Source organism: Streptopelia decaocto (genome assembly GCF_964273445.1).
Source record: "Streptopelia decaocto genome assembly, chromosome: 1".
NCBI lineage: Eukaryota > Metazoa > Chordata > Aves > Columbiformes > Columbidae > Streptopelia > Streptopelia decaocto.
In genome coordinates, this window is record NC_138663.1 from 3,728,221 (window position 1) to 3,752,031 (window position 23,811).

The window sequence follows — 23,811 nt, forward strand, 5'->3', positions numbered from 1 at the left end:
GTTTCTAGTAAGGAGAATTTCTTTCCTGGGTCTGCAGAGAAACAGGATAGAATTCTTTTTCATCTGAGGAAGTTTTACACATCAGGAAATGTTTGTTGGAGATTTCATTGCTTTTTGGTTGTTTTAGTAGCTGCATGGTTTGTTCATGTATAAACACCTATGAAGCTTTGGGTGCAGAACGGAAGTTCAATGTGGACTAGACCTCTACATTCAGCAGGATCTTGCCTGATTCACCCCCAAACCCAGCCTGCAGCTCATCTGGTTATCACAGCTCCTCAACTGCCCTCTTCCCCAAGTCTGGTCACACTCTGATATTCCAGCTCTTCATCTTCTTGCTGAAGGTCAACTGTCCTCATGGGCTTGTCCGGGGTGGTTCCATCCAAATATGAGGAGAAACTTCTTTCCTTTGAGGTGCCAGAGCCCTGGAACAGGTGACCTGGAGAGGTTGTAGAGTCGTCTTCTCTGGAGACATTCAAACCCACCTAGACACATTCTTGTGTGATCTGCTCTGGTGAACCTGCTTTAGCAGATGGGTTTGACTGGATGATCTTCAGAGATCCCTTCTAACCCCAACCATTCTGTGTTTCTGTGGTTCTCCAAGTGCAAGATCTTGGATTCTCCTGCCAGAGGAGCATAAGAAGGCCTCTGTGGTCTCTGCAGCGGCTATTACTGAGGTCTGCAGCGCAGTACCTGACACATCCATACATTGCTTCTAGGATTTTCCTCAGTCCCATATCAATGGGCAGTAAAAAATGAGGAGGCCTCTAAGAGATAAAGATGAAGTTTGTGTTATTTATTATGCTACTCACACATATAAAACAGCAATCTCTTTGCAGGCACTCCTGTTCCATTTGTCTCAATGACACTTTCTGCTCTGCTCTACAGCCATCTATCTTCTATTCCCAGCTTAAGAATTGGGCCTGGATGAAAGCCAGCATAGAAAATGGCTAGTTTTTTTGTCTCATATGTGCACTAAAGCAGTTGAGGATAGGACTCACAGAAGAGAAATTTTAGTTGGAACGTATATGGGCCTCTCCAGCACCATGGACCTGAGATGGACCATGGTATCCCATCACGGGTGGGACTTCCAGTAGCAGAAAGGATGTGTAGTATCTTGACCAATTCCATCTGACTGCTACCCAGATGTAGTGAATATTGTAAAGATGCACATGCCTGTTTAAAGACAACCGTATTTAATTTCTAACTCATATGATGTTTAATAGATATTGGTTGGTTCCCACTTTTCAATTACACTTTCTGGGCCTGATTCACAGACAGGCTCTGTTTTCTGTGGGGTACCAAAAATCAATATCCTCTTGCTAGTTGACATCTCATATGCTTCTCTCCTTCATTCTCCCAACAGGGCACTCTCCAGAAGTTTGTAGACGACCTCTTTGAGACCATCTTCAGCACTGCTCACCGTGGCAGTGCCCTTCCCCTGGCTATCAAGTACATGTTCGACTTCTTGGACGAGCAGGCTGACAAACACAACATCCATGACCCCCATGTGCGGCACACTTGGAAGAGCAATTGGTGAGTGAAACACCCCAGTGGAGTCTGGCACCAAGTTCTGGGCTGGAAGGAGAGGAGAGGGACATGAGGGTTGGGATTTAGTTGCTGGGGAAGCTGAGGAGCCTGGTGTGGGGTTCAGAAGTGCCCAGAATCTGAAGGATGCTCTCAAGGACAGAGTCCTTTGGCAAAACAAGTCCTAGTTTTCCCTGTTTTACACTGGGATGGCAATATTGCTAAGTGAGCTTATGAGGATATAGGAGGAGAAATTGTAAATTGTTTCATTGCCATAGTGCCCAGGCCCTAAGGGTGTCTGGGGAGGCATGTGGAGAGCATTCAGCACCACCGTCTTCATCTAGATTGGGTGTTCGAACTTACATTATAGCCAGAGAGGGGCTAGAGCTCCATTTGTTTGCCCACATATAGGCATCTGAGATATTTTAAGGTATCCCAGACATCTACAGGGTATGTGCAGCACCCACAGGAGACTTGTACCCTCCTGGGCAGGTGGCTGGATGCCAGAGAAGCATCCTAAATGGTATTTAGCACTTAAAGGGTCTGGAGCTGGATGTGACACCCCTTTGGAGTGAGTGACAAAGTTTTACATCAGCCCCCTGCTTCAGCTACCAGGGAGCAGCCTCTCTTCATACATGTAAAGAGACAGCAGGGAAAAGCCAGGATTGATGGAGAGAAAAGATCTTTGCGGCTCTTCTCCGCTGAGTCTCCCTGTTGGAAAGAGTCCCCTGGGGAATTGCTCCCTCCCCTTCTCCTGTGCAAACACAGGGACTATAAAAGGAACAGCAGAGGAGAGCCATGGGGCTCCCAGCTCATGCATTTTTTTTCCTTTTACCAGCCATGCTGATGGCAGATCGTCACAGCGCAGTGACATAAAAAAAGAAACCCCATGCACCAAAGAGGCTTTCAGCTAATGAAACATTAGCATATTATTAACATTATCTGCGGCACTAATCTAAGGCTGATTGCAGCCACTCAGACTAAATGAGCAGGAGGTTTATTTAAGGGGGGAGGGGGGAAGGCACAGTGTGTGTATGTGAGAAAAGGGGCAGTGTGAAGAAATCTGTTCAATCAGATTAAATTAACTCAAAGTCACATCATGGGCTTCATTATTCCCTGCTAGGGACATCGTCCCCCCAGCCCCTCCCCACATCCTTATGCACACTCAGGCACACATATATCCACATTCTGCTTGTCCTCACCGCGGCTGTGTTTGGCATCCAAACACACGCAGAAGAAGTTCTGCACAGCTCACTCATCCACTTCATGTCCCAAGGGCCTATTATGATAGGACACAGGGTAATGATTTTAAACTAAAAGAGAAGAGATTCAGGCTAGACATGGGGAAGAAATTTTTTACAGTGAGGGTGGTGAGATCCTAGTCCAGGTTGCCCAGGGGGGTGGTGGATGAACCATCCCTGGAGACATCCCTGGCCAGGCTGGACAGGGCTCTGAGCAACCTGAGCTGGTGAAGATGTCCCTGCTCATGGCAGGGGTGGCACTGGATGAGCTTTGAAGATCCTTTCCAACATAAACTATTCTATTATCCTGTGATTCTATGATAATGAGCAAATGGAAGGAACTTAGGAACAGGGGAGTTTATCCTGAACAATAGTTGAATTTGTGAGGCTGAAGAAAAACCTCATGAGAAGGTGCAGGCAATGAAGGCAGACTTAACAGTCTACCTGGCAGAGACAAGAGTCTGACTTCTGATCAGTGACACATCTCAGCTCCTAGGCCACGATCATACAAATGCATTTGCCCTGACACAAAAAGGCTTCAGGCAAGGGCTGGAGGTAGATACCTCAGGGCATCTCACAAATGAGCAGCTCTATTGAGAAAAAGCAAGGGGAAAAATTACTTTGGATTGCAATTGAAATAACATTTCCTTGGTCAGAGCAGATAAATTTTCATTTCAAAGGTTGCAAAACTTGCTCTCCAGCCCCTTTCTTTCCTTGAGGCAATAGGTTTTTCTCTGTTACTGGTTCATGCCCAGTGTGCTGGGATCATACACGTCCTTGGGCATAAGCTGTGTAGTGTGACAGTACATGTCAAGTCCCCAAATAATAAGTGTTCACCCTAAGTTTTGCAGACGTGGTGCCTATCCTCATCTGATGAAGCAGCCAACAGGCACAGCTTTACATTACACCCTAACACAGAGAAGCTAGGAGTCATTGTCATCACCTCAATTATACTCTGATTAATTTATGTGCAACTTCAATAAGATGGCATTGACCTTAAGAGTGACAAAATCTGGCTTGTAAAGATAACAGAGACAAATGCTACTCCTGAGGTGACTCCGCTGCCATCCCTGGAGTCCTATAGGGGAGGAATTTATTGTATGTCAAAGCTTATCCCAGAATCCTTATCTCCTCACCATGATCTTTGATTCTCACCCACCAGTTACTGTTGTAACCACACACAACAAAGTCTGTGAACCGTGCACTGACTGTCCCACCTCTTCCACCCCTTCCACCCCTTTTTCAGCCTGCCCTTACGGTTCTGGGTTAACATGATCAAGAACCCACAGTTCGTCTTCGACATCCACAAGAACAGCATCACAGACGCCTGCCTTTCTGTAGTGGCCCAGACTTTCATGGACTCCTGTTCAACCTCAGAGCACCGTCTGGGCAAAGACTCACCCTCCAACAAGCTTCTTTACGCCAAGGACATTCCCAGCTACAAGAACTGGGTGGAAAGGTGAGTTTTAGCTCTAGAAATAGGAATGACTTTATCAATTGATAAAATGAGGCCCAGCTTCATAGATGGAGGCAAGTGGCATCATCAGTATTGCTTTCAGTAGATTTTTTTGCCTGTGTTCGCCTCTTGTTCACACGTGCCTTGCAGCAGAGATGGAAATTTAATTAGAGGTGTGAACTCAAAGTGTTTGCCATCATTGTTTCTCTGGAGGAGAAACTGTTGAGAAGGGATAGAGGGAGAAAGGAAGGGGAGGTGATGTCTTTGAACCCTGTGAAGTACATGGGTTTCAAAATCTTTCCACACAGACCAGAAGTGGTTTGCTGTTCTCAGCATCATTGCGACAGTCCCCACACATACAATTATCTCCCGTTATTTCGAGTTCACTAGTTTTCCTTGGAGGCTCTTTTGTGCTTTGAATGAGACACCGTAAGATTGACAGGCTGGTGACTGAAGCTCTGCAGGTATCTTCTGAAAGGTCAGAGTTGTCTCCAAGTGTTTTATCCACATCTGCAAGACCACAGTTTTACTGTTCAACCAAAGGTCGGTGTCTGCCAAACGTGCTCTGCAGGGAACACAATGAAGACAACTATTCATGTAGTACCAAGGGACTTCAGTTTCTCTAAGACTTTCTGCAGAACAAGCAAGTAGCACATCTTGCACTCCATGCAGCAGGAGCCCGTCTGCTGGAGCAAGCCTTGCAGAAGTTGATCTGTGCTTTGTTTTCCAATACGCCACGCTTGCTTGGCTTTATTGACAGGTTCGGGAACTGCACAGATGGAGAATGATTGCTACTCTGTAAATACAAAGATGGGTTTATCTTACAGATCATTCCTGTGCGATGCTATCCAGTTTTAAGCAGTGATTTGTCTGGATGACTTCATAGGCACTGTCTAAAATTGATACCATGTCAAGCAGGTTATACGAGACTTCTGTTCTTGCAGGCACACTGCACTGTAAACCTTTGGTGGGGATGGTTTTCTCTCATTTTGTAAAAGTTGAGCATGTCTGATCAAAGAGCTCTGTCCCCTCGTCAGCATGAGGTGACATTTTTTACAATAATTCTTCCATTGGTCTCTGCTTTGTCTGGACAATTATTTTTAGATGTGGTTAAACACTTCTGCAAATGTTGTTTCTAGGCAACCTGTAAGGCTCCTATGAGCTACCTTGCTTAATTGTGACCTACTTATGGTACTGTGTCCAAATTTCTTAGTGTGTATTGAGGCTGATTGCAGGATTGACCTGGATAGGGGGAAAGAGGTGTCTGAGATTCATTTAGAAATCAAGTTTGCATAAACAGTGATGCAAAGGTGTGATACTCTATCGACGCTTTAACAATCTCTCATGTAGTGGCTGGTTGTTTTCTGTGAACAAATATATTGGTTTACATATGACCTTTTTTTTTTTTTTTAATCTTTGAAGATGCTACATTTGTTTGACAAACTGAAGTACGTAGGTGGAGACCAAGGTATTTCCTCATGCATCACCTTCTTTTTTTTTTTTTCTGGATAAGCAGAAGGCTGCCATTACCCTTTTTTTTGCTTGTTTGTTTTCTTTCGTTGGTTGGTTTCTTTGGGTTTTGTTTGTTTGTTTGGATTTTTTTTTTGTTTGTTTTTTGTTTTCCCACAGATTGATTTCACTTTACAACCTTTTAGAGCTAAATCCTATTGCCCAGTGATCCTCAGCAATAGGTACTGCATTTCCCTGGAAGTTTTCCTGAACAATTGGGTTTGCAAACGAGGTACATAACACCTCCTGCAGCTAATAAACAGCACTGGATTTCTGTGCCCAGCATGTGCTGGGTTGTTATCTGCACTGATGTCTGACAACTTGAACGGGTGCCCAAGGGGAAGCTGCAGGTTTTGGAATATGGTTAGAGCCTCTGCCCTGCTTATATTTTTGCGTGTCAGTTCCACTGACTCAAGGCAGTGGCACCTGGATGCTGTGGTAGATCAAAGGCAAACATATCAAGGATGAATAGAATATAATTTCAAATCTACTCTGAGTAAATTAATTACTTTTTTTTTTCATTCTGCAACTGTACTTTAACGGAGCTATTCCAACTCCAATGGCTTCCAGTACTGGTTGGAGCTATTTCTGCAGTCAACATCAGCTGGAGACAGCATTCTTCAAGACCACTAAACTTCTTCAAAGAGCAAATCATAAGATAAAAAGATTTTCAGTCAGGGAGTTGAAGAAGTGGTTGAGGAAATCAGAACAACCTGAAATCAAATGAACTTCTTTGAAGAACAGGAATTTATAAGAGGGCAATTACGCAGTGGTAGATTGTATCACTATTTGAAGGCACTCTGGAGGAAAGACAGGCTCCTGCCTTTTAACAGTCCTGCTGAAGTTGCAGCTGAGTGGGTTACTCCAAGTCATCCCTTTGCAGCTCCTCAGTGTGGATCTTGCCTTTAGGACTCACAAAATTCAAAGCAAGGAATGACCTGGGCAGAAGAGACAGGCATCGGTGAAAGAACATACATCCAATCCTTTCAAAATTAGTTTTCCACCTCTTTAGAGCATGAATGTACATTGGGAAGGGAATAGCTACAGATTCTGTCCTGATCCATGGTCTACCTCCATATGGTAGTCAACTGGGAGTTTGATTTCAATAGATCTTTTTTTCTAACTGTGTTGGAAGCAGAGGTGGACTCTGCCTGCTGAAACAAACCTACTTAGAAGTCCTGGCTTTTGAGAAAACCAGGTTCAGCATCCAAGGTTCTTTCACCAAGAAAACGCACATCTAAAAAGTATCTAGGTGCAGTCACAACTTGGGTTTCCTGTGGCAGAAGATGAGGCAGAAGTATTAACCCAGGAAAAGGGGACAGGCTATTTGGCTTTTGTTGAAGACTCAGACTGTAGTTCTAAAACAAGGTGGAGGCTTTTCAATTAGCATTATCTGACTCTACTGAAAAAAAGAGAAAAAGAACAGGAATGGTAGACCAGATTCTCATCTGACTTCTGTTAATAAAACTCCATAGGCTTTGCTGAATTTACATTAGAGCAGCTTCAGATCTGCATCTTTTCAAGTTTACTTCAAATGTCTCCTTTGAGCCCAGAAATCTGGAGAACTTGGGAGCATTTGATGCAATCCCCAAGCAATACAAAGGGGAGCCTGTTCTAATTGGGACTGTCTCATTAGCATTCAGCACCACACTGAAAAGATGACAAAGGGCTGTGGCTGACCTTTCATTTCTCTCCGTGCTGCCAAGCTTATGATAACACTTGTTTGAACTTCATTAACACCATTTAATTGCCTGCATCGCAATCAATACGATGTTTCCCTACTGAAGCCTGGCATGGAGGCAAGGATGAGGGAGACCGAAAAAGGAGCAGAGCACAAAAAGCAGAAGCCAAAGAGTTTTTCCGTTGCACACCAGCGCCTCAAATACCGACAGTGCTGCAAGGAGAGGAATTGGTGCTTTTTTCTTATCCCTGCAGGGACTTGGTCTCCTTTTGACTGCTTATTATGCATTAAAAATAGCCCCTCAAAGAAACGGAAAGTCAATGGAGACAATGCAAATATTCCTAACACCTTGAGAATCTCCCAATCAAGACCATTCAACTGTTTTGAATTTTATCTTGCCAAGTTTGGGTATAAAAGCGGTTTAAGGTGACCTGATTTGCGGAATTCAGAATTACAACATCTGCAGTTAATTATGTTAACGTGGGCACAAACACTACGTGACCTACGTCTTGGTGCGCAGGTCCTGGGTCCATCATCTCATCTATTTCCTTTTCCTGAAGCAACTATGATTTGTATGACATAAGACTTTAGATGCTGAGGTCTTAAGCTCAACAGAATATGCCGTGGGAGTGTGCTTGGAGGGTGCAGAATGGATAGTCTGTACCCATTCAGGATCTAACCTACATCACTTTGTAACCTGTGGTTTCAGGACTCTGTACTCAATAGATCGTCTCTTCCAGTGCAGTCCTTGTGATGTCCGTTGGCCACTTTGCAGCTAACTTCAGAAAGAAAGACAAATTGGACTAGTTGAGTATAATAAAGATTATAAGCTGTGTACACCATAACATTGTAAGTTGTTGAGGTTTTAAACTGAAACATTGGGGTGACTCTCAGGGCTTTAAAAGAGAGCATCAAATGACAGGTGCAAACCTTGGCTCTACTTTGAAAAATGCAGTCTTTTTTGTCTCCTTTCCCTTCCAGAAAAGAGGCTCAAGATACAGCATACCAAGGGTCAAGATAGGGGAGTGCTGTCAGTAGAGATAATAAAAACTGGTGCTGGAAGGGGCCTCAGGAGGTCAACGCAACCAGCTCCTGCCTCAGGGCAAGATCAGCTCTGTCTAAAACCTTCCTGACAGATGCTTGTCTACCCCTTTCTTAAAGGCCTCCAACAACAGAGGCTCTACTCTCCTCCAGCAATCTGTCCCTGTGCTTCTCTGTCCTTCCCATCAGAGTATTATTCCTCATGGCCAGCCAAAATCTCCCCAGCTGTAATTAAAGCCCATGCCGTCTCATCGCATTCCCAGGGACATGGGCTACAGCTCATTCCCTGCTTCTCTGCTGCAGTTTTTCATGTATCTGAAGACTGTTCACTTGTCTTTCGTTACTTTTAGTCTCCAAAAACATCCTGATATTTTCTCATCTCAGTAACATGTTGCTGTTACATAGTGTAGCTTTCAGCAGACAAGATGTAAACGTGTCTGTACTCAGAAGGTACATCCTCAGACCAACACCCCTGTACTGGGCATTGGTGATGCCAAACCTCAAATCCTGGGGTCAGTTTTGGGCCCCTCATGCCAAGAAAGGCCTTGAGGTGCTGGAGCGAGTTGAGAGAAGAGAATGGAGCTGGGGAAGGGGCTGGAGCACAAGTGTGATGGGAGCGGCTGAGGGACCTGCGGGGTTCAGCTGGAGAACAGGAGCTGAGGGGAGACCTTCTGATCTCTGAACTGTCTGAAAGGAGCTTGGAGCCAGGGGAGGTCAGGCTCTGCTTCCAAGGAACAAGCGCCGGGATCAGAGAAAATGGCCTCAAGTTGCACCAGGGAAGGTTGAGGTTGGATCTGGGGAACAATTTCTTCACAGAAAGGGTTTTCAGGCCTTGGAACAGGTTGTCCAGGGCAGTGGTGGAGTCACCATCCCTGAAGGGTTTCAAAAGACTCATAGATGAGGTTCTCAGGGACATGGGTTACATTAATGGTTGGACTAGATGTTCTTGAGGGTCTTTTCCAACCAAAAATGATTTGATGATTCTATGATCTTCTGCACTGAGACAATTCTGGGCAGTTTCTTCTCACAGAGAAACTACCTGTGCACCGATTCACCCTTCAGCCATTGCCTCAGTGCTGCCCACTCATCTACCATTTATTCTGAGAGGAAAAGCGGCAGAAAAAGTCATGCACATGCAAAATAAAATCAGTGCCCTAGCTAGCAGGTGCAGTCAGAATCATCCTTTAGAGTTCTCCAAGGCAAACCTCTGGAAGAACTGACAGGTCTTCACCTAACTTTGGGGACAGTAGCTTTTGTTTAATTGTCATGCTATTATTGCCAAAGTGCAATCAGTGTCCAACAGCCTGGCCTTGAACTTGTCTCCACAATAAGATCACTCCAGGTTAACAGAGTCTTGCAACTGCTGTAGCTGAATCAGCAGAATTGCAAACTTCGCAGCTCAGATGCCTCCCAGCAAACTAAAACTGCCATGCTGTGTCAACAGAAGAACTGACAACATGTCCTTGCGCTGCTTCGCTTCATCCCATAAAAGACCTGGCTGCTAGGTTGTTCCCAAGCTTTCTTTCAGCCCTTGTGTGCTACAGCAGTCCCCCACATCCCTTTCATACATCTCTTCCTCCTTCAGTGGTCTGGATACAGACGGCTATTGCATAATCCTAATTATGTTATTGCTGTAATTGCGTCTGCCGTCTGCAGCACATGGATTCGTTACAAGCTTTTCATATGCTAAAATGATTATTAATGAGTGCAGTCCCAACCCAGCGATGGCACAACAACAGCAATGACAAAAAAAAAGGGATCTTTTGGAAGGCAATTAGCTCCATGCTAAGCTGCCTAAACCAGGGCTGTGCTGGAAAATTTCAGACTGGAGAGGAAGCACTGGCAACGTGGCTTTTCTCTTCTCTTTTGATGAGTTAATGAGTTACTGAGTGGCAGCAGACACTGTCTTTCTTCTGTAACAGCTCCGCTAAGGAGCCTTTCCTGGTTGGTACCAAAGGCAAGAGCATTTACCACTGGCTAAATAGAGGGAAAGAGTATTCCAAAATCATGGTGATATTGTTTACTTTAGGATAACAAAACAAAATAAAACAAAACCAAAGAAAATGCAGAAAAAGAGGAGGATCTGAAAGCAACAAGAATAGTTATTTTTGAGAGTAAGAGGGAGCGCTACTATATAGTGGTGCATCCAAAATCCTTCCCTATACAATTGTGGCAGTGGATGGTCCTGTGGGCTCTCATGTTCAAGCCAGACTTGAGTTGCTGTGCTACTGACACTTGTGGAGTCACGTCTTACCATTTTGTAATCCTTGCATCCTCCATTTGAGCTGTTCTTGTGGCTGAGTGAAGGAGTTTCCCAAATTTCTTGAGGGCTTTTGCTGTCTAAGGAAAAAAGTTTCCTGCCACATTGGACAAAGAAGAGTCTTGAGGTCAGAACACAGTGTCCTCCTACGATTTAGGGGAAGCTCAAGCAACTAAGAAAGAATCTTTTGATGTGCATCTAAGGATCTCCAGGAAACAGCTGAGAAAGGATCCACTGAAGATAACCAAAACTACCAAAGAAGAAGGAACAAATCTGCAGCATCAGGTCAGTGAGTGGGGCATATCTAACCAAGCAGTCACTGTCTTCTACTTTTACTCTCAGTTTTGAGTCTTTGGAGGAAAACTGGTTAGATTTGCTGCTTTTCTACCTTTCTATCTCATTCGGAAGGAATCTGACTCAATGGCCCCGTTTGCCCAGAGAGGTGGTGGATGCCCAGTCCCTGGAGACATCCCAGGCCAGGCTCTGAGCAACCTGATCTAGCTGAAGATGTCCCTGCTCATGGCAGGGGGTTGGACTAGATGAGCTTTGAAGGTTCCTTCCAACCCAAACTATTCTGTGATTCTATTATTCTATGATGTAGTCTTATATTCCCAACATCCTGCTGACTAATGTAGCCTCTGGAGCTATGGAAGTATGTCAATGACCTACCCATGTCTCAGGTGAGATCTGGTGGTCCTCAGCTTTGGGGTGTTCACAGGAGCAATGTGGCACTTCCCATTCGTTGCCTCACAGTTCAGCTTTGGTGTGAGAGTTGTCAGCTGCAAGGGTAACAAGTGATAAGATGAGAGGGAATGGCCTCAAGTTGTGCCAGGAGAGGTTTAGATTGGATATTAGGAAAAATTTCTTCATTGAAAGGGTTGTCAGGCATTGGAACAGGCTGCCCAGGGCAGTGGTGGAGTCACCATCGCTGGAGGTGTTTAAAGAATGTGTCGATGAGGTTCTTACGGACATGGTTTAATGCCAGTGCTAAGTTAATGGTTGGACTCAATGATCCTGAGGGTCTGTACCAACCAAAATGATTCTATGATTCTAAGGGCAAAGGGAAGCAGCACACAGAAATGCCAGCAGATAAAAATGTAAGGGCCTCTGAGGTTTGGTAACAGCTTCACTGTGGTTTTGATGACATTAGGGGTATGCAAATGGCAGAGACCCTAAGTACCTCTGAAAATTTGAGTTCAAATAGAAAGTAAATAAAGACTCAGCAGGAATGTTGTCATCTCCCTGCCAGGATGCTTTAATATACACATTCATAATTTCTTTAGATAGCGCAATGATGGCTTCATTAGAAACACTTCTCTATATAAGTCATTTGGCCATGCTAGAGTTTTGATGAAAGGATATAATATATTTTGCCCCTGTACTAGGAGCTAGGTTTGATCATTGGTACATGATTTTTTTTTTCACCTCCTTTCTCTTTTATTTTTCCTGCAAAACAGATTTCCACAATAACTTGGTTTGCAGTCTTAATGGGAAATGTCTGCTCAGGTGTGTGACAGCCAGGGAATTGAGTCCAGGGGAGACCAGGACACTTCAGTGTGGTGATGGGTAATGGTCCGTGAACCCAGAACACTGAGATCACAGCTTGAGAGTCTGTCATGGATGGAAAGACCTCCAGTCCCTGAAAATCAGATTTTTGCATCCTGTCTTTTGCTCCAGGGAGCACTGCGTGTTGCTTTTTGTCATTCAGATGAGTCATGGGAGGGTTATGCTGCTGGGAAAATATCTCTGCAAGGGCTGGCAAGGGACTGGGGAGTTTTCGGACCCTTGTGAGTCAAAGACCCATGAGAGCGCTGCTACCAGGCAAAAGGGAGACAGGAGAAACTTGGAGAAGCGGACAGTACCTGTGTCTGCGTTTCACTTTTTAGACACACCCCATCACTGCACCCACCATCCTGGCACCGTTTGATGACTAGCCAAACCAGGGAGGAAAAGGAACAATTCAACTGCCTGTTGGAGCCAGACTGACAAATAGAACACAGTAACTCTGCTTTCCTCCACTGGCCTCATTTATTTTTGCTGTGATGTAATCCCCTTCACTTTTCATTTCGCCCTGCAGGAAGGTGCCTATGCAATATTCATGAGGAGCTGAGCTCTCCTCCATGGGCTCTTCTTAGGCACCATAAATCAATGCATTTCACTGCATTGCAGGCTGGTTTTCCCCACAAGTCCATGAACTGTGCTGGTTGCACACGGATGTAGTTTTCTTTGAGTGCCAAAACACACCTTGTGCTTTGGCCATGGGACTTGTTGTTTCTCAGCAACATGCTTTGGCTCTGATGAGCGTGGAATAGCATTGTCATGGATGCCACCACTCCCCGATGCTTTCTGTTGCCTAGAAGAGCAATGCAGCGCACGTCTGATTTTGGCTATCTGCTGATGCTGAGATTTGTTTGAGTTAGTTGGGACTGGAAAAGGTCTAGAAATATTTACCATCATGGTCATCATCTTCTTCTGGAGGTAATTCTACAGGATGGGTCCTCATGAGGTTTCCAGATGCCTACTTGACTCATAGACAACTGTTCAGGTCTGCTTGGGGGTTAGGGGTTAGACAAAGTGGAAATCAAAATTAAGCCCAGACCAGTCATCACCGGAGTACTGGGAATGGGCAACATTTAAACCATGAGACTGAGTTAGACCAGGATTTTTGGCTGGACCTGTGCCCAGAAGACAAGATGTCAAGACTCATGGGAGAGTAATGTTGTTGTGGGTACTGGAAGGCGCATTGAAGTTAATGAGGTTTTCTTGAGATTTTATGATGAGCCAGAGTCTAGCTCTGGAAGCAGTCAAGCTGGAAGACCATGTAGAGAGCTGGGAGAAGAATGTCTGCCTTCTTTCCCAAGGGTTACATCAACCCTGCTCTGCAAAAAGAAAGTAGAAACTGAGACCAACCCATTGCAATAAACCAGGATGAGAGTGTGGGGCACAAAACCAGACAGCAAAACTGGAGCTTTCTGGTGTGAAGGGGTTTCCTGTCAGTGTTTGTGCACTGTGTTGTTTTTCATAGGAGACTTTGGCATCTGCTTCTCCCACCTTGTCATAGGGAGTATTTTCCCACTTGTCTGTCTGAAGGATCCTTATCATACAGCACTTCAGTGTCCAATTTCTCTGCAGTGGAAAACAGCCTCCATCTCAGCAGGTGTCTCAATGCTGTTTACAGGACACCTGTCAGCTCTTTTGGCTCCCAGTCCCCTCTGCCTCCTAATTATAAAATTGTGGATTGCTGCAGCTATAGGCTTTTTTCTTTTTTTTTTTTTTTTCCTTGTGCACAAAATGTCAAATTGCAGAAATTAAAAATGTAAATGATGGCGCCTAATTAACCGGTTGACAGCAGAACACAGCTGCAAGTGACAGTGACTGATTACCTTCCGCAAACCTTGTCCTCCAAGACCTGCCTTACCCGAGGGACGAAGGACATCAAAAACAGCAACTCCCTTAAAGAGACATTGCTCTGCTGATGAAGCCTGGTCGGCAGTGGGTCTGGGACCTCCATATCCTTTGGATAAAGCCTCAGTCTTCTTGAACTCAAAAGGAATGTTGCTGACTCCTAAGGGACACAGATTTTCCACAGTCAGAGTGGGAATGGGGAGGTTTTGAAGCCTGTTGCCACAAACTGTGACATCAAACCGGCTTAAAATTTGAGGCAAAATGGAGATGTTTAGCATCAGAGGAATTGCTGGGATAGGTTGGATTCGGTGTGGCAGGTGGATGATATAAGCAATGGATTCAGATGTACTAGTGTGAATGGTACAGGAAAACATGGAAAGATTTTTGTCTATGGGAGATAAATCCTGAGCTCTTGGTAAACAGAGGGATCGGTGGGACTTCTCTGTGGGACTCGAGGTAGGGCTCATAGCCCCTGAAGTACTGAGAAAGGAATCCAGCCTCCATAGGTACTGCCTGCTTCTTTGATGGCATGGAGGAAGTTTACAGGATGATTTCTGGGATTTCAGTCTCAGAATTTAGGCCTCAAGGTGTGGCAGGGGAGGTTTAGATTGGATATTAAGACAATGTTTTTCACAGAAAGGATTGTTGAGCATTGGAACAAGCTGCCCAGGGCAGTGGTAGAGTTACCATCCCTGAAGGTGTTTAAAAGACACATAGATGAGGTTCTTAAGGACATGGTTTAGTGCCAGGGTTAGTTTAATTGCTGGACTTGATGATCTTAAGGGTCTTTTCCAACCACAATGATTCTATGATTCTGTAATTCTATGATAATAGGATTGAGTAAATACAACACGTCTGGTATCCAGGAATAGTGCTTCAGTAATTTGCACTTTTGGCTAAGTCATCTCCTTTGCTGTAAAAGAAGAGCATGACCAGGTATATCATTGTCATTGATGCACCAGAAGAGCCTGAGAGTGTTAAGTGTGTCCTTTCTCCTTACTGTTGATGGTTTTCATCTCTTGACTCCCTACTCCTCCCCTCAAGAAGCACCTGTATTTCTCTCTCTCAGGTACTACTCAGACATTGCCAAAATGCCAGCAATCAGTGACCAGGACATGAATGCCTACTTGGCTGAGCAGTCTCGTATGCATATGAATGAGTTCAACACTATGAGCGCTCTCTCAGAGATATACTCCTATGTTGGCAAGTACAGCGAGGAGGTAAGAGCCTTGGAGGGGGAAGAGCAGTTCTGCAGGACTGTGGGACAACACACCCATTCCCAGGGCCCAGCATGTGTTTCAGATAACTATTTTCACGCTGACTAGGGGGATGATGCATTTAAGGAATGAAAAGTGAGGCCTGGGATCTGGAAAGGGAAGATCTGGGATGACTGGTCTTCCCCATACTCTCCATCTGGATCCCTGTCAGTTTTGCCTCCAATAATTGGTCAATCAGATTTAGCTGGCTTGCAGTAGTTGATGGTCAGATTGTTACAGAGGAGCCCTACATGAGCTCTGCATCACATGTGTCTAAAAGTTGTTTAATCACATGCACCTAGTGTTATTTCAGGCACCCTAAAGCATCCACAAATGGTCCAGCAAGCACGACACAGGGACTTAAAGGTGACCAGCATAGTTCTATGTGTTAAAGATCAGGTGAGACCCTTTAGGGCATCTCAAGTGGCATGGAGAGGTGATGAATAAAGCTACTAAATAATAGATCTCCAAGATAAGAGTCTATTTGATTGGTTGCAATCTAGAGGTCTACATTTAGTCAGATCAACCCCAAACTGCCTGCCTAGTTCCCTTCTTTCTGACTGACCTGCTTTGCATGATCTAAGCTAAGTCTGGGACCTACCTTAGAGAAAGATAACCCCCATCTTCTGCTGTAAGATGCTGGAATCAGTCCTTTTGGGAGAAAAAAGAAAAATCTCTATAATTTCTTTCTCTTTCCTTTTCCAGATTCTCGGAGCCCTTGATCAAGATGACCAGGCTGGGAAACAGAAACTTGCCTACAAACTTGAACAAGTCATAACCCTCATGAGCATAGACAGCTGAGAACTGTCCTGCCAGGGACACCCTGGGAGGGATAAACCAAGTCGTGCCTCACTCAAGATCATCATCTTTACCAAGTGCAAGTTTTGATCGGCTGTAAGCAGAGTCACCTGAACAGCAGTCCTCTCTCTCTCTCTCTCATTTCTTTCTCTCTCAAAATCTATGGACAAAATGACAAAGCCCCAGGGGTTAAAAGAAAAGACTGAAGAGGAATCTTGGCTCTGGGGATATTGAGTCATTCAGGTGGATCTCTCTTTTTCACAGCTTCACCTCTGCCTTTGCCCTAGAGAAAAACTCTTACACGCAAAAAAACCCCTATAAACCCTCTTCTAACATCACATCATCACTCTGCAGATGGGCAATTGGGAGGTCACCTCTGTCATGCTGCTTTAACTGCCCTCCAAGAGCTGTAGGCTCTAGTGAGGACATGGGAATGAACTCAGTGTTACTAAAAGTCTCCCCAAGGGGAAGGCGACCTGCCTGCAGGGATCCCAGAGGGCAGGAGTAAATCGAGATCCTCTCTTGCAGAGCCATTGCAACTCTATCTCTTGAGAGTGACCCACTGGGAGTGGAACCCCAGGGCTCCCTGAAAAATGCCACAGCTCCATCCAGAGTGGGACCATTGTGGCTTTTATCTGCCTGGGCAAACAGCGGTGTAGCTGCTCTCTTGGGGCAGGGGAAGGGTCAAGAGGGGAGGAGGAGACCGATACTCCCCTGCCAATGTGTTTCATATGGTTATTCTTATTTTTTGAAGAGACCTGTGTCCCCCTCTGTCTTTCCCATTGTGTCCTGTTGGTCGTAGCACTGCGGCAAAAATGCTCTGTCTGCTCAGTGGCATCCCGTCGGTGCTGGTTCTGTTCCTTCTGGCAATGGACATTGCAGCATCTCCCTTGTTCTCACCTCGGATTGGAAAGCCAGAGCCACAAGTCTCATTTTGTGCCAGACAAGGAGCTCAGCCTCAAACACCAACCGGAGGGATTTTTTAAAAAAAAGCTGTTAGTTCTTTCCATTTTGTTTCCTCAACTGGAACAAAGCTATTGTTTTCTCATGGTGGAATATCAGAATGGCACTGAAGGGCTTGCCATGAAGCATGGTGGTGCATAGGACTGATGGCAGAAGCTTCCTTCAAAGCCATTCCTAAGAGGAAATGTCACCACACACTTTGGAAAGAAATCTTGGAGGAAATCCAAATGAAACACTGCAAAATGTTCTTCTGCCTAGATACCCTCAGCTGAACTGCATGTTTTCTGGAGGTCTCTGAACCGCTGTAAGCTTATCTGCCTTTTTGGTGCCAACACCTGGCTTTTCCTCTTCTCCATTTCTGGAATCAACAGGCCTTGCTGAAGGCACAGTTGCTGCCTGGGAAGGAGTTGCCCTCTCTTTGCACTTACTATCCCTTCTGAGATAACTGTCACCACAGGACTCTTGTGGGTGATTACCTTGTCCTATCCTCTGCTCAGCTTCTCCAGAACAACATCTCAATCTGTTTCACGGCCAACCAAAGAGTGAGCTCCTGCATTTCTTCTGCCTTTGGCTCTTTTTTTCATACCGTTGCCAGTCTGGATAACACCACGGTTCAGCATAGTGGGAGACCCTCAGGGTCTGGAGAACCTTGCATCTTGTAGACCACAGAGGCAAGAGCTGGATCAGCATTCGTCTCACCAGAAAGGAACAGTGCTCACTACCAGATGGAAGAGTGGCTTGATGCCATGGAGCATCAGCCCACATCCATCTCACACCATCCTCAGAGCTACAGCCTGGATCTACTTTGCACCTGGAGGGAGGAAGGGGTAAAGACAGGGTGTGTAAATTGATTACAGAACGAGTACTTTTGGTTTTATTCATGCTTCTTGTTAGCAAATCAGAACCTCTTCAGAGCGACAGATCGTGAGTGCGTGTAATAGGGGATGTGGTGCGAACAGGAGTCAGTCAGCGAGTGGGTTTTGTTCAGCCAAGCAGATACACGTGTAGACAAGTCTTTCTAAAACCATTTAAAGAACAGCAGTCCAAAACTGGATGTGTGTGTGGGGAGAATATCACAAGGTTCACATTGAAACAGCAAACTTAGGGACACGTCTTGGTTTCAAAACCCCAGACATTTCTCTCTTGATTATAATTATTATTATTTTGTGCGTGTGCGTGTGTGTGTTTATCTGTGTGCGCGTGTGCATTATTTCCTTTTTAATTTTGCTTGCTTTCTGTTTGATTGCTGAGCCGATGGACTCATCATGCACCTTATGGACATCTCAGAGTTGTTAAGAGGCCTGTGCATTGGGGGTGATTTGGGTTTGGTTGGTTTTGTCATGATTTTGTCAATTCATTTAGTAATGTTGGCGCATGTTCCACATCCATTGATTATGGCTGTGAAAGTGGGATGGAAGTCCCACCAGAGCCAGCGGTAAGAAAATTACAACAACAACCCAAAACACAATATTTTTTATAAGTACATTAAAAAAAAAAAAAAAAAGGAAAAAAAAAAAAGGAAGAAACCAAAGGTTTTGACAAACAAAGTGCCACAAAAAATAAATATGGACCCTATTGTCATGCCTTGTACTCACAGCTGGATGGTAGGAGCCTAAGGACAAATAGCTGGCTTAGAGGGAAGTGGTTATGAGTGATGGGCTATACTGCCTGGACATGCGCACATGAAAGGAAGAAGAAGCTGTTAAAAAAAAGGTATCAAAGTGAACTGGTGTATTCCTGCACTGGTACTGAAGTCAGAGGAACACCACAGGGGAAATACAACACTCACCCTGTTTCTTTTTGATGTTTTTCAGGGCTGTGCTTTTTGTTTTATTGTGGTTGTTTTCCATTGTTTTTTATTTTATTTCTTCTTGCTGGTACGGAGTTTTTCATCTGTGATAGACATATATGTATTTCAAGAAAAACTTGAACACCTCAGAGACACTGAGAATGAAGCTCTTAGAGGAAATGGGAAGCACCATGAGATTGGTATCTTAGCCCTTCCCAAGTTTCCATTTAGGCATTTCCATTTTCTCTCCACCTTCTTCTTTCCCCCATCCCCAGGATTTGAAAGAAAATCTGTAGTTTGCTTCTCTTTCATTTCCTCCTTATTTTTATTTTTATTTTTGTTTTTCTTTATTCAGTGTTTGAGCTGGTTTTGCTTTTCGCTTGGAAAATGTGCCAGAATTGTGATGTAAATGCGTGGGCTTCCTCCCTTGTCCCCTTCAGTGCCCTCCCCATTTCCAACCACTGTCCCAGCATTCCCCAGTCTATGAGAGGTCTTGGCATCTTTCTTCCCAGCTTCACCTTTTTGAGCTAACTATTTTTTAAGTGCATGTAAAAATACAACTAAAAACAAAGACACAAGCAGAAGAATGAGCCCTACTGCAGCTTGGATACGTTCTTTTCCTGTTCCTTTGATTTGTTTCCCTTGCCTCCCTTTCCATACTTGACCAAAAATACCCCATAGGTGTTTTTCAAGCCACATGGAAAGAACTGGAGCCAAAGTCCCTCAAAGTTAATGGACAAGCTCCTGATATCCAAAATATGCCAGATGATAGGCTGATTTTTATGTGTATTTCTCAAACACTGCAATCAAGACAATGCAGCACCATCAGAAATGGGGAAAGGGGACTCATGAGGACTCTTTGTGGTCCTACTGAGAGTTAAGATTATTTCTTCACTGCAGAGTTTGCTCTGGGACTTTGTGCCTAGGTTAGAGGAAAAAACAATGAACAGTCCATCTGCAAACACATCGTGTCCTCCTTGTGAGTGTACTCACCTATCAATGACACAGTGATCTGAGACGTAATCCATCATGTCATGTGCTTTTGCAAACTGAGCCTTCCGGTGAACACTGTTGTGGGAAAAGTTGCATGTTATTTGGAACAAGGTATTAGAAATCATTAGAATTTGGACAGCACAGGGGAACTACTGAAAAGGAGAAATGCAGCCACCCAAGGGCAGGTTTCTCTTGCAACATGCCTGAGTCCTTCTCTTCTCACTCTTCATTCTGCCCTGAACATATCTGAAGGTTGAGTCCAAACCAGCAGACAATGGTTTGCTCCATTAGGTAATTTTCTCATCTGTAGTTTCACCACTGTAGTTGCCTTCTGATAATTCTTCGACACTGGAAACCGAAACAAATGTTACAACATGAGATTTACGAGCAGAATTTTGATTGGTATTTGCTTTAACTGAAAAGTGATACCAAAGTTTCCAGATCTTGTACATTAGCCCACAGGGAGGTGTTTACCATGAAAGGAGAAAAACCAAGCAAATCACATGATTGTCATCATTATTTTTAATAATGTTATTGAAATCTGATAGATCCAGTGGCTACTCTCACTGTTGAGTCAGCCAACACAAAGATTACGCATCCATTCCACATTTCCTAAAAGCTGGGATTTCTATGGTGTAACAACCCAAGCATAAACCAGATAATTTCAAGAGGCAAATTGTTTAAAATGAAGCTGAAAACACAACATGTAGATCTGTTCTCCCCCAAGACTTTAATGAAGTGCTTTGGAAAGGGACATTATTATGTGGAAGTCTTCCAAAGGAAGATTGGAAACTCCTTAGGTAAAGGATTATTGGCAAAGCCTCGGCGATACAAGGACAATTTGCTGTGTGCATCTGATGAGTAGTGAAAGAGTTGTCCTCTGAGACAGGTGGAGGTCTTGGGATGTCCTAGTTCTTGCCATTCAAACTTGGAATGTTCTGGAACAAGTAACTGATGAAGTGAGTGAACCTCAATGTATTGGTGTAAACCTAAGCCTCCTGGCCATCTACAGCCTGAGTTTTCCTGCATTGTACCCAACACTGTTCTCATTTCAGAGTTTTGTTGGGTCCATGGAGTCTTGCAGTTTTCCCTCAACTCTGCCACTGTGCAATACCCCCTCCTCAAAAAACGTTGTGTTGTCTTACAAGGGATAATCATTTTTGCAGAGAATACTTTGAAAACAGAGCTTGTCAATCATGTTTTGTTTGGGATGGCTCAGTTCACTACACTGTTAGAGAAGCACCCAAGGGGACACAGGCTTACAGCAATGGATTAATTTGTGGAAGGATGTCAAAAAAAGAGAAAAAAAAAAAATTATTTACACTTGGGAAAAAAAAAAAAAACATACACCAAAAAACCCAGCGAGGATATAAAGCTGCTTAATCAACCTGTCACATGTGTGATTTCTGTTGTTGTCACTGTTGTTGTTTGTTCATTGGCGCTTTTTTTTGGTTTTGGTGTTAATCTTGTGTTCTAAAAATGGAGAGTTTACCTCAATAAATTCTTTCTGCTTGGAAACAGATCACCTCAAAGACACTTGCAGCAGAGAACAGTGTTCAGGGAAGCTCAGTAAAGTGAACCTGGGTGTAGAAAATCGGGGGAAACCAGGACATTTAGGCTGTTTCAGCATCCCTTTCTCTTGCTGGTGTGGTCTGGCGTGGCTCCTTGACTCCAAAGGCAGCATTTCCCAGTAGGAGAAGCTGCTGTTGACTTTCAGATAGACTGAGACACGAAAGCCATTTGTGGAAATCAAGGCACATGTCCAAGCTTGCAGTTCTTTCTGAAGTATCTTAAGAGAAACTCGGTGTTATTTAAAATTTTTATGCTGCTCTTTCTCCAATCCCTGGAGAAAACCCACTTTCCAGCCCAGAATGGGGTAAGGAAGCAGAGAGATTAGGTGCTAGCTAAATGCTCCCAGTGTTTTCCCCAAGGAATCAAGACGAGAGGCAACTGGATTGTTTAATGTCACAAGACAGGCCCTTCCTAGTGTCTGACCCTATGTCTTGGACATACACACAAGCCCAGAAGTCTCATTCTCTGTTTTGCTAAAGCTTTCACCTTAAATGCAAAATCAATGTAAAGACATATCCTTTCACTACAGTGTTACTAACAGCCTCAAAGAGATGTCAAGACAACATTAGAAAGGAGGTTGGGATCCTTTTTCTTAGGTTGTTGTTGTTGTTGGTTTGATTTTCTTTTGAATTGATCCTAGTTAAAGATAAATAAAATCTATACTATTTAAATTGGAATCCCGTTGTTACTTGGTAAAGGCAAAGCTTCTGTACCTTTGTTATAATTAATTGTATACCTGTGTATGTAAATATAAGGCATTCCTATTTTGCAGTCCAGAACAAAAAAAAAAAAAAAAAAGAAAAAAAAACACGAACTATTTGTAATATAGAATAAAGTTTATTAAAAAAAATAAAGAAATAAAAATGCCCCAGGCTATGATTGCTGCTTTCTGTGGCTAAACAGAGCCAGAGAGAGGGAATTCAAGTGGAGGGGAAGCATGAGACTGGAGAGCATGTAAATGCTTAAAGCAAATCAACTTCACATGTGCACCATAGAAATTAGAGAATCGTAGAATCATTTTGGCTGGAAAAAACCCTCAAGATCATGAAATCCACCACTAACACAACAGTGACACTAAACCATGTCCCTAAGAACCTCATCTACACATCACATGGTGACTCCACCACTTCCCTGGGCAGCCTGTTCCAAGCCTTTCCAGGAAGAAATTTTTCCCAATATCCAATCTAAATCTCCCCTGGCACAACTTGAGGCCAGTTCCTCTTGTCCTATCGAACCCAGCTGTACAAACCCCAGCTATGTGTTCAGAGAGGTCGAAGGCTCAGGGATCAGCATACTTATGCCAGCAAATAACTATGAAAATCTTTCTTCCACCAGTTCACCCCTTCCTCTCTATCTTCATCCCTTATTTTCCTTGATGCATGCTCCTTCCCATATCACTTTTCTCTCTCTCTCTCTTTTTTCTTTCTTAATTTCTCTCTCACACAAGAACTCATCTATTAACTTGTTTGAAATGTTTTTTGAGAGGTGGGATCCAGACAGATGATTCCTTCCCATGTGCCTTTGGGATGTCATCAGCTGTACATTTTGAAGATGAGTGAGCAGCTCATGAATGCAGGGATGCTATTAATGGAACCATATCCTATGATGCTTGAAAGTCCTCAGTGGGAGCCAGCCTCTGACTCCTTGGCCATTTCAGGAGAGTAGCAATAGTCACACTGGGTTTCAAACCTGGAAGAGTCTCAGGTGGACAAACAAACACCCCAGCCCACTTACTTCTCTGTCCCAGGATGTCATGAGGCCGCTGCTGGGGCAATCCCTGTGTGCAGCACTCATGGCTGGCCATGGAAATAGGGAAAAATCCTCTGTCTTCAGCATCTATATCCTTGGCTGGAGTCAGTTAGAATCATGGAATCATTTTGGTTGGAAGAAACCCTCAAGATCATTGTGTCCAACCATTAACCTAACACTGACACTAAACCATGTCCCTAAGAACCTCATGATGTATGCCTCTCCAAGGCAGAGGGAAGTATCAACAACCTATGGGCAGATCTGCAGCTGTGTCACTGCCAGGCCTGGTGTCTCTTCTCTGCATGTATGTTCAAAGGTGTAGATGGTCCCGAGACAGTGGGAAATGCAGCCTACATCTTTCTCCTGCCTCCTACTCCTCCCACATTCAGCAAGAAGGATCAGCTGATGGATGCTCCAGTTTCTAGATACGATAGCTTGAATCAAGAGTGGAAAATCCATTTTCCCTTTCCCATGCCCACTCCCCAAACCCTTTGGTCCCCTTGTCCTACAATTATTATCTTATGACACTGTGTTTTGAATGCCTGTTGCAAAGAGCAGATCTTTAATGAAGGAG

The 23,811-nt window shown here is 44.2% G+C and overlaps 1 protein-coding gene across 1 annotated transcript in view; it reads left to right on the plus strand.

Annotated features, from left to right (window-relative positions):
* PLXNA4 (plexin A4) overlaps positions 1–22,159 on the plus strand; it is a 493,956-nt gene extending 471,797 nt beyond the window's left edge. The window contains exons 29-32 of the mRNA XM_082068193.1: positions 1,364–1,533; positions 4,012–4,224; positions 15,187–15,337; positions 16,079–22,159. Of these exons, the coding sequence (XP_081924319.1) occupies positions 1,364–1,533; positions 4,012–4,224; positions 15,187–15,337; positions 16,079–16,174 (630 nt within the window). The 3' untranslated portion in view covers positions 16,175–22,159. The remainder of the gene's footprint in view (positions 1–1,363; positions 1,534–4,011; positions 4,225–15,186; positions 15,338–16,078) is intronic.
* The last annotated feature ends 1,652 nt before the right edge of the window (positions 22,160–23,811 follow it).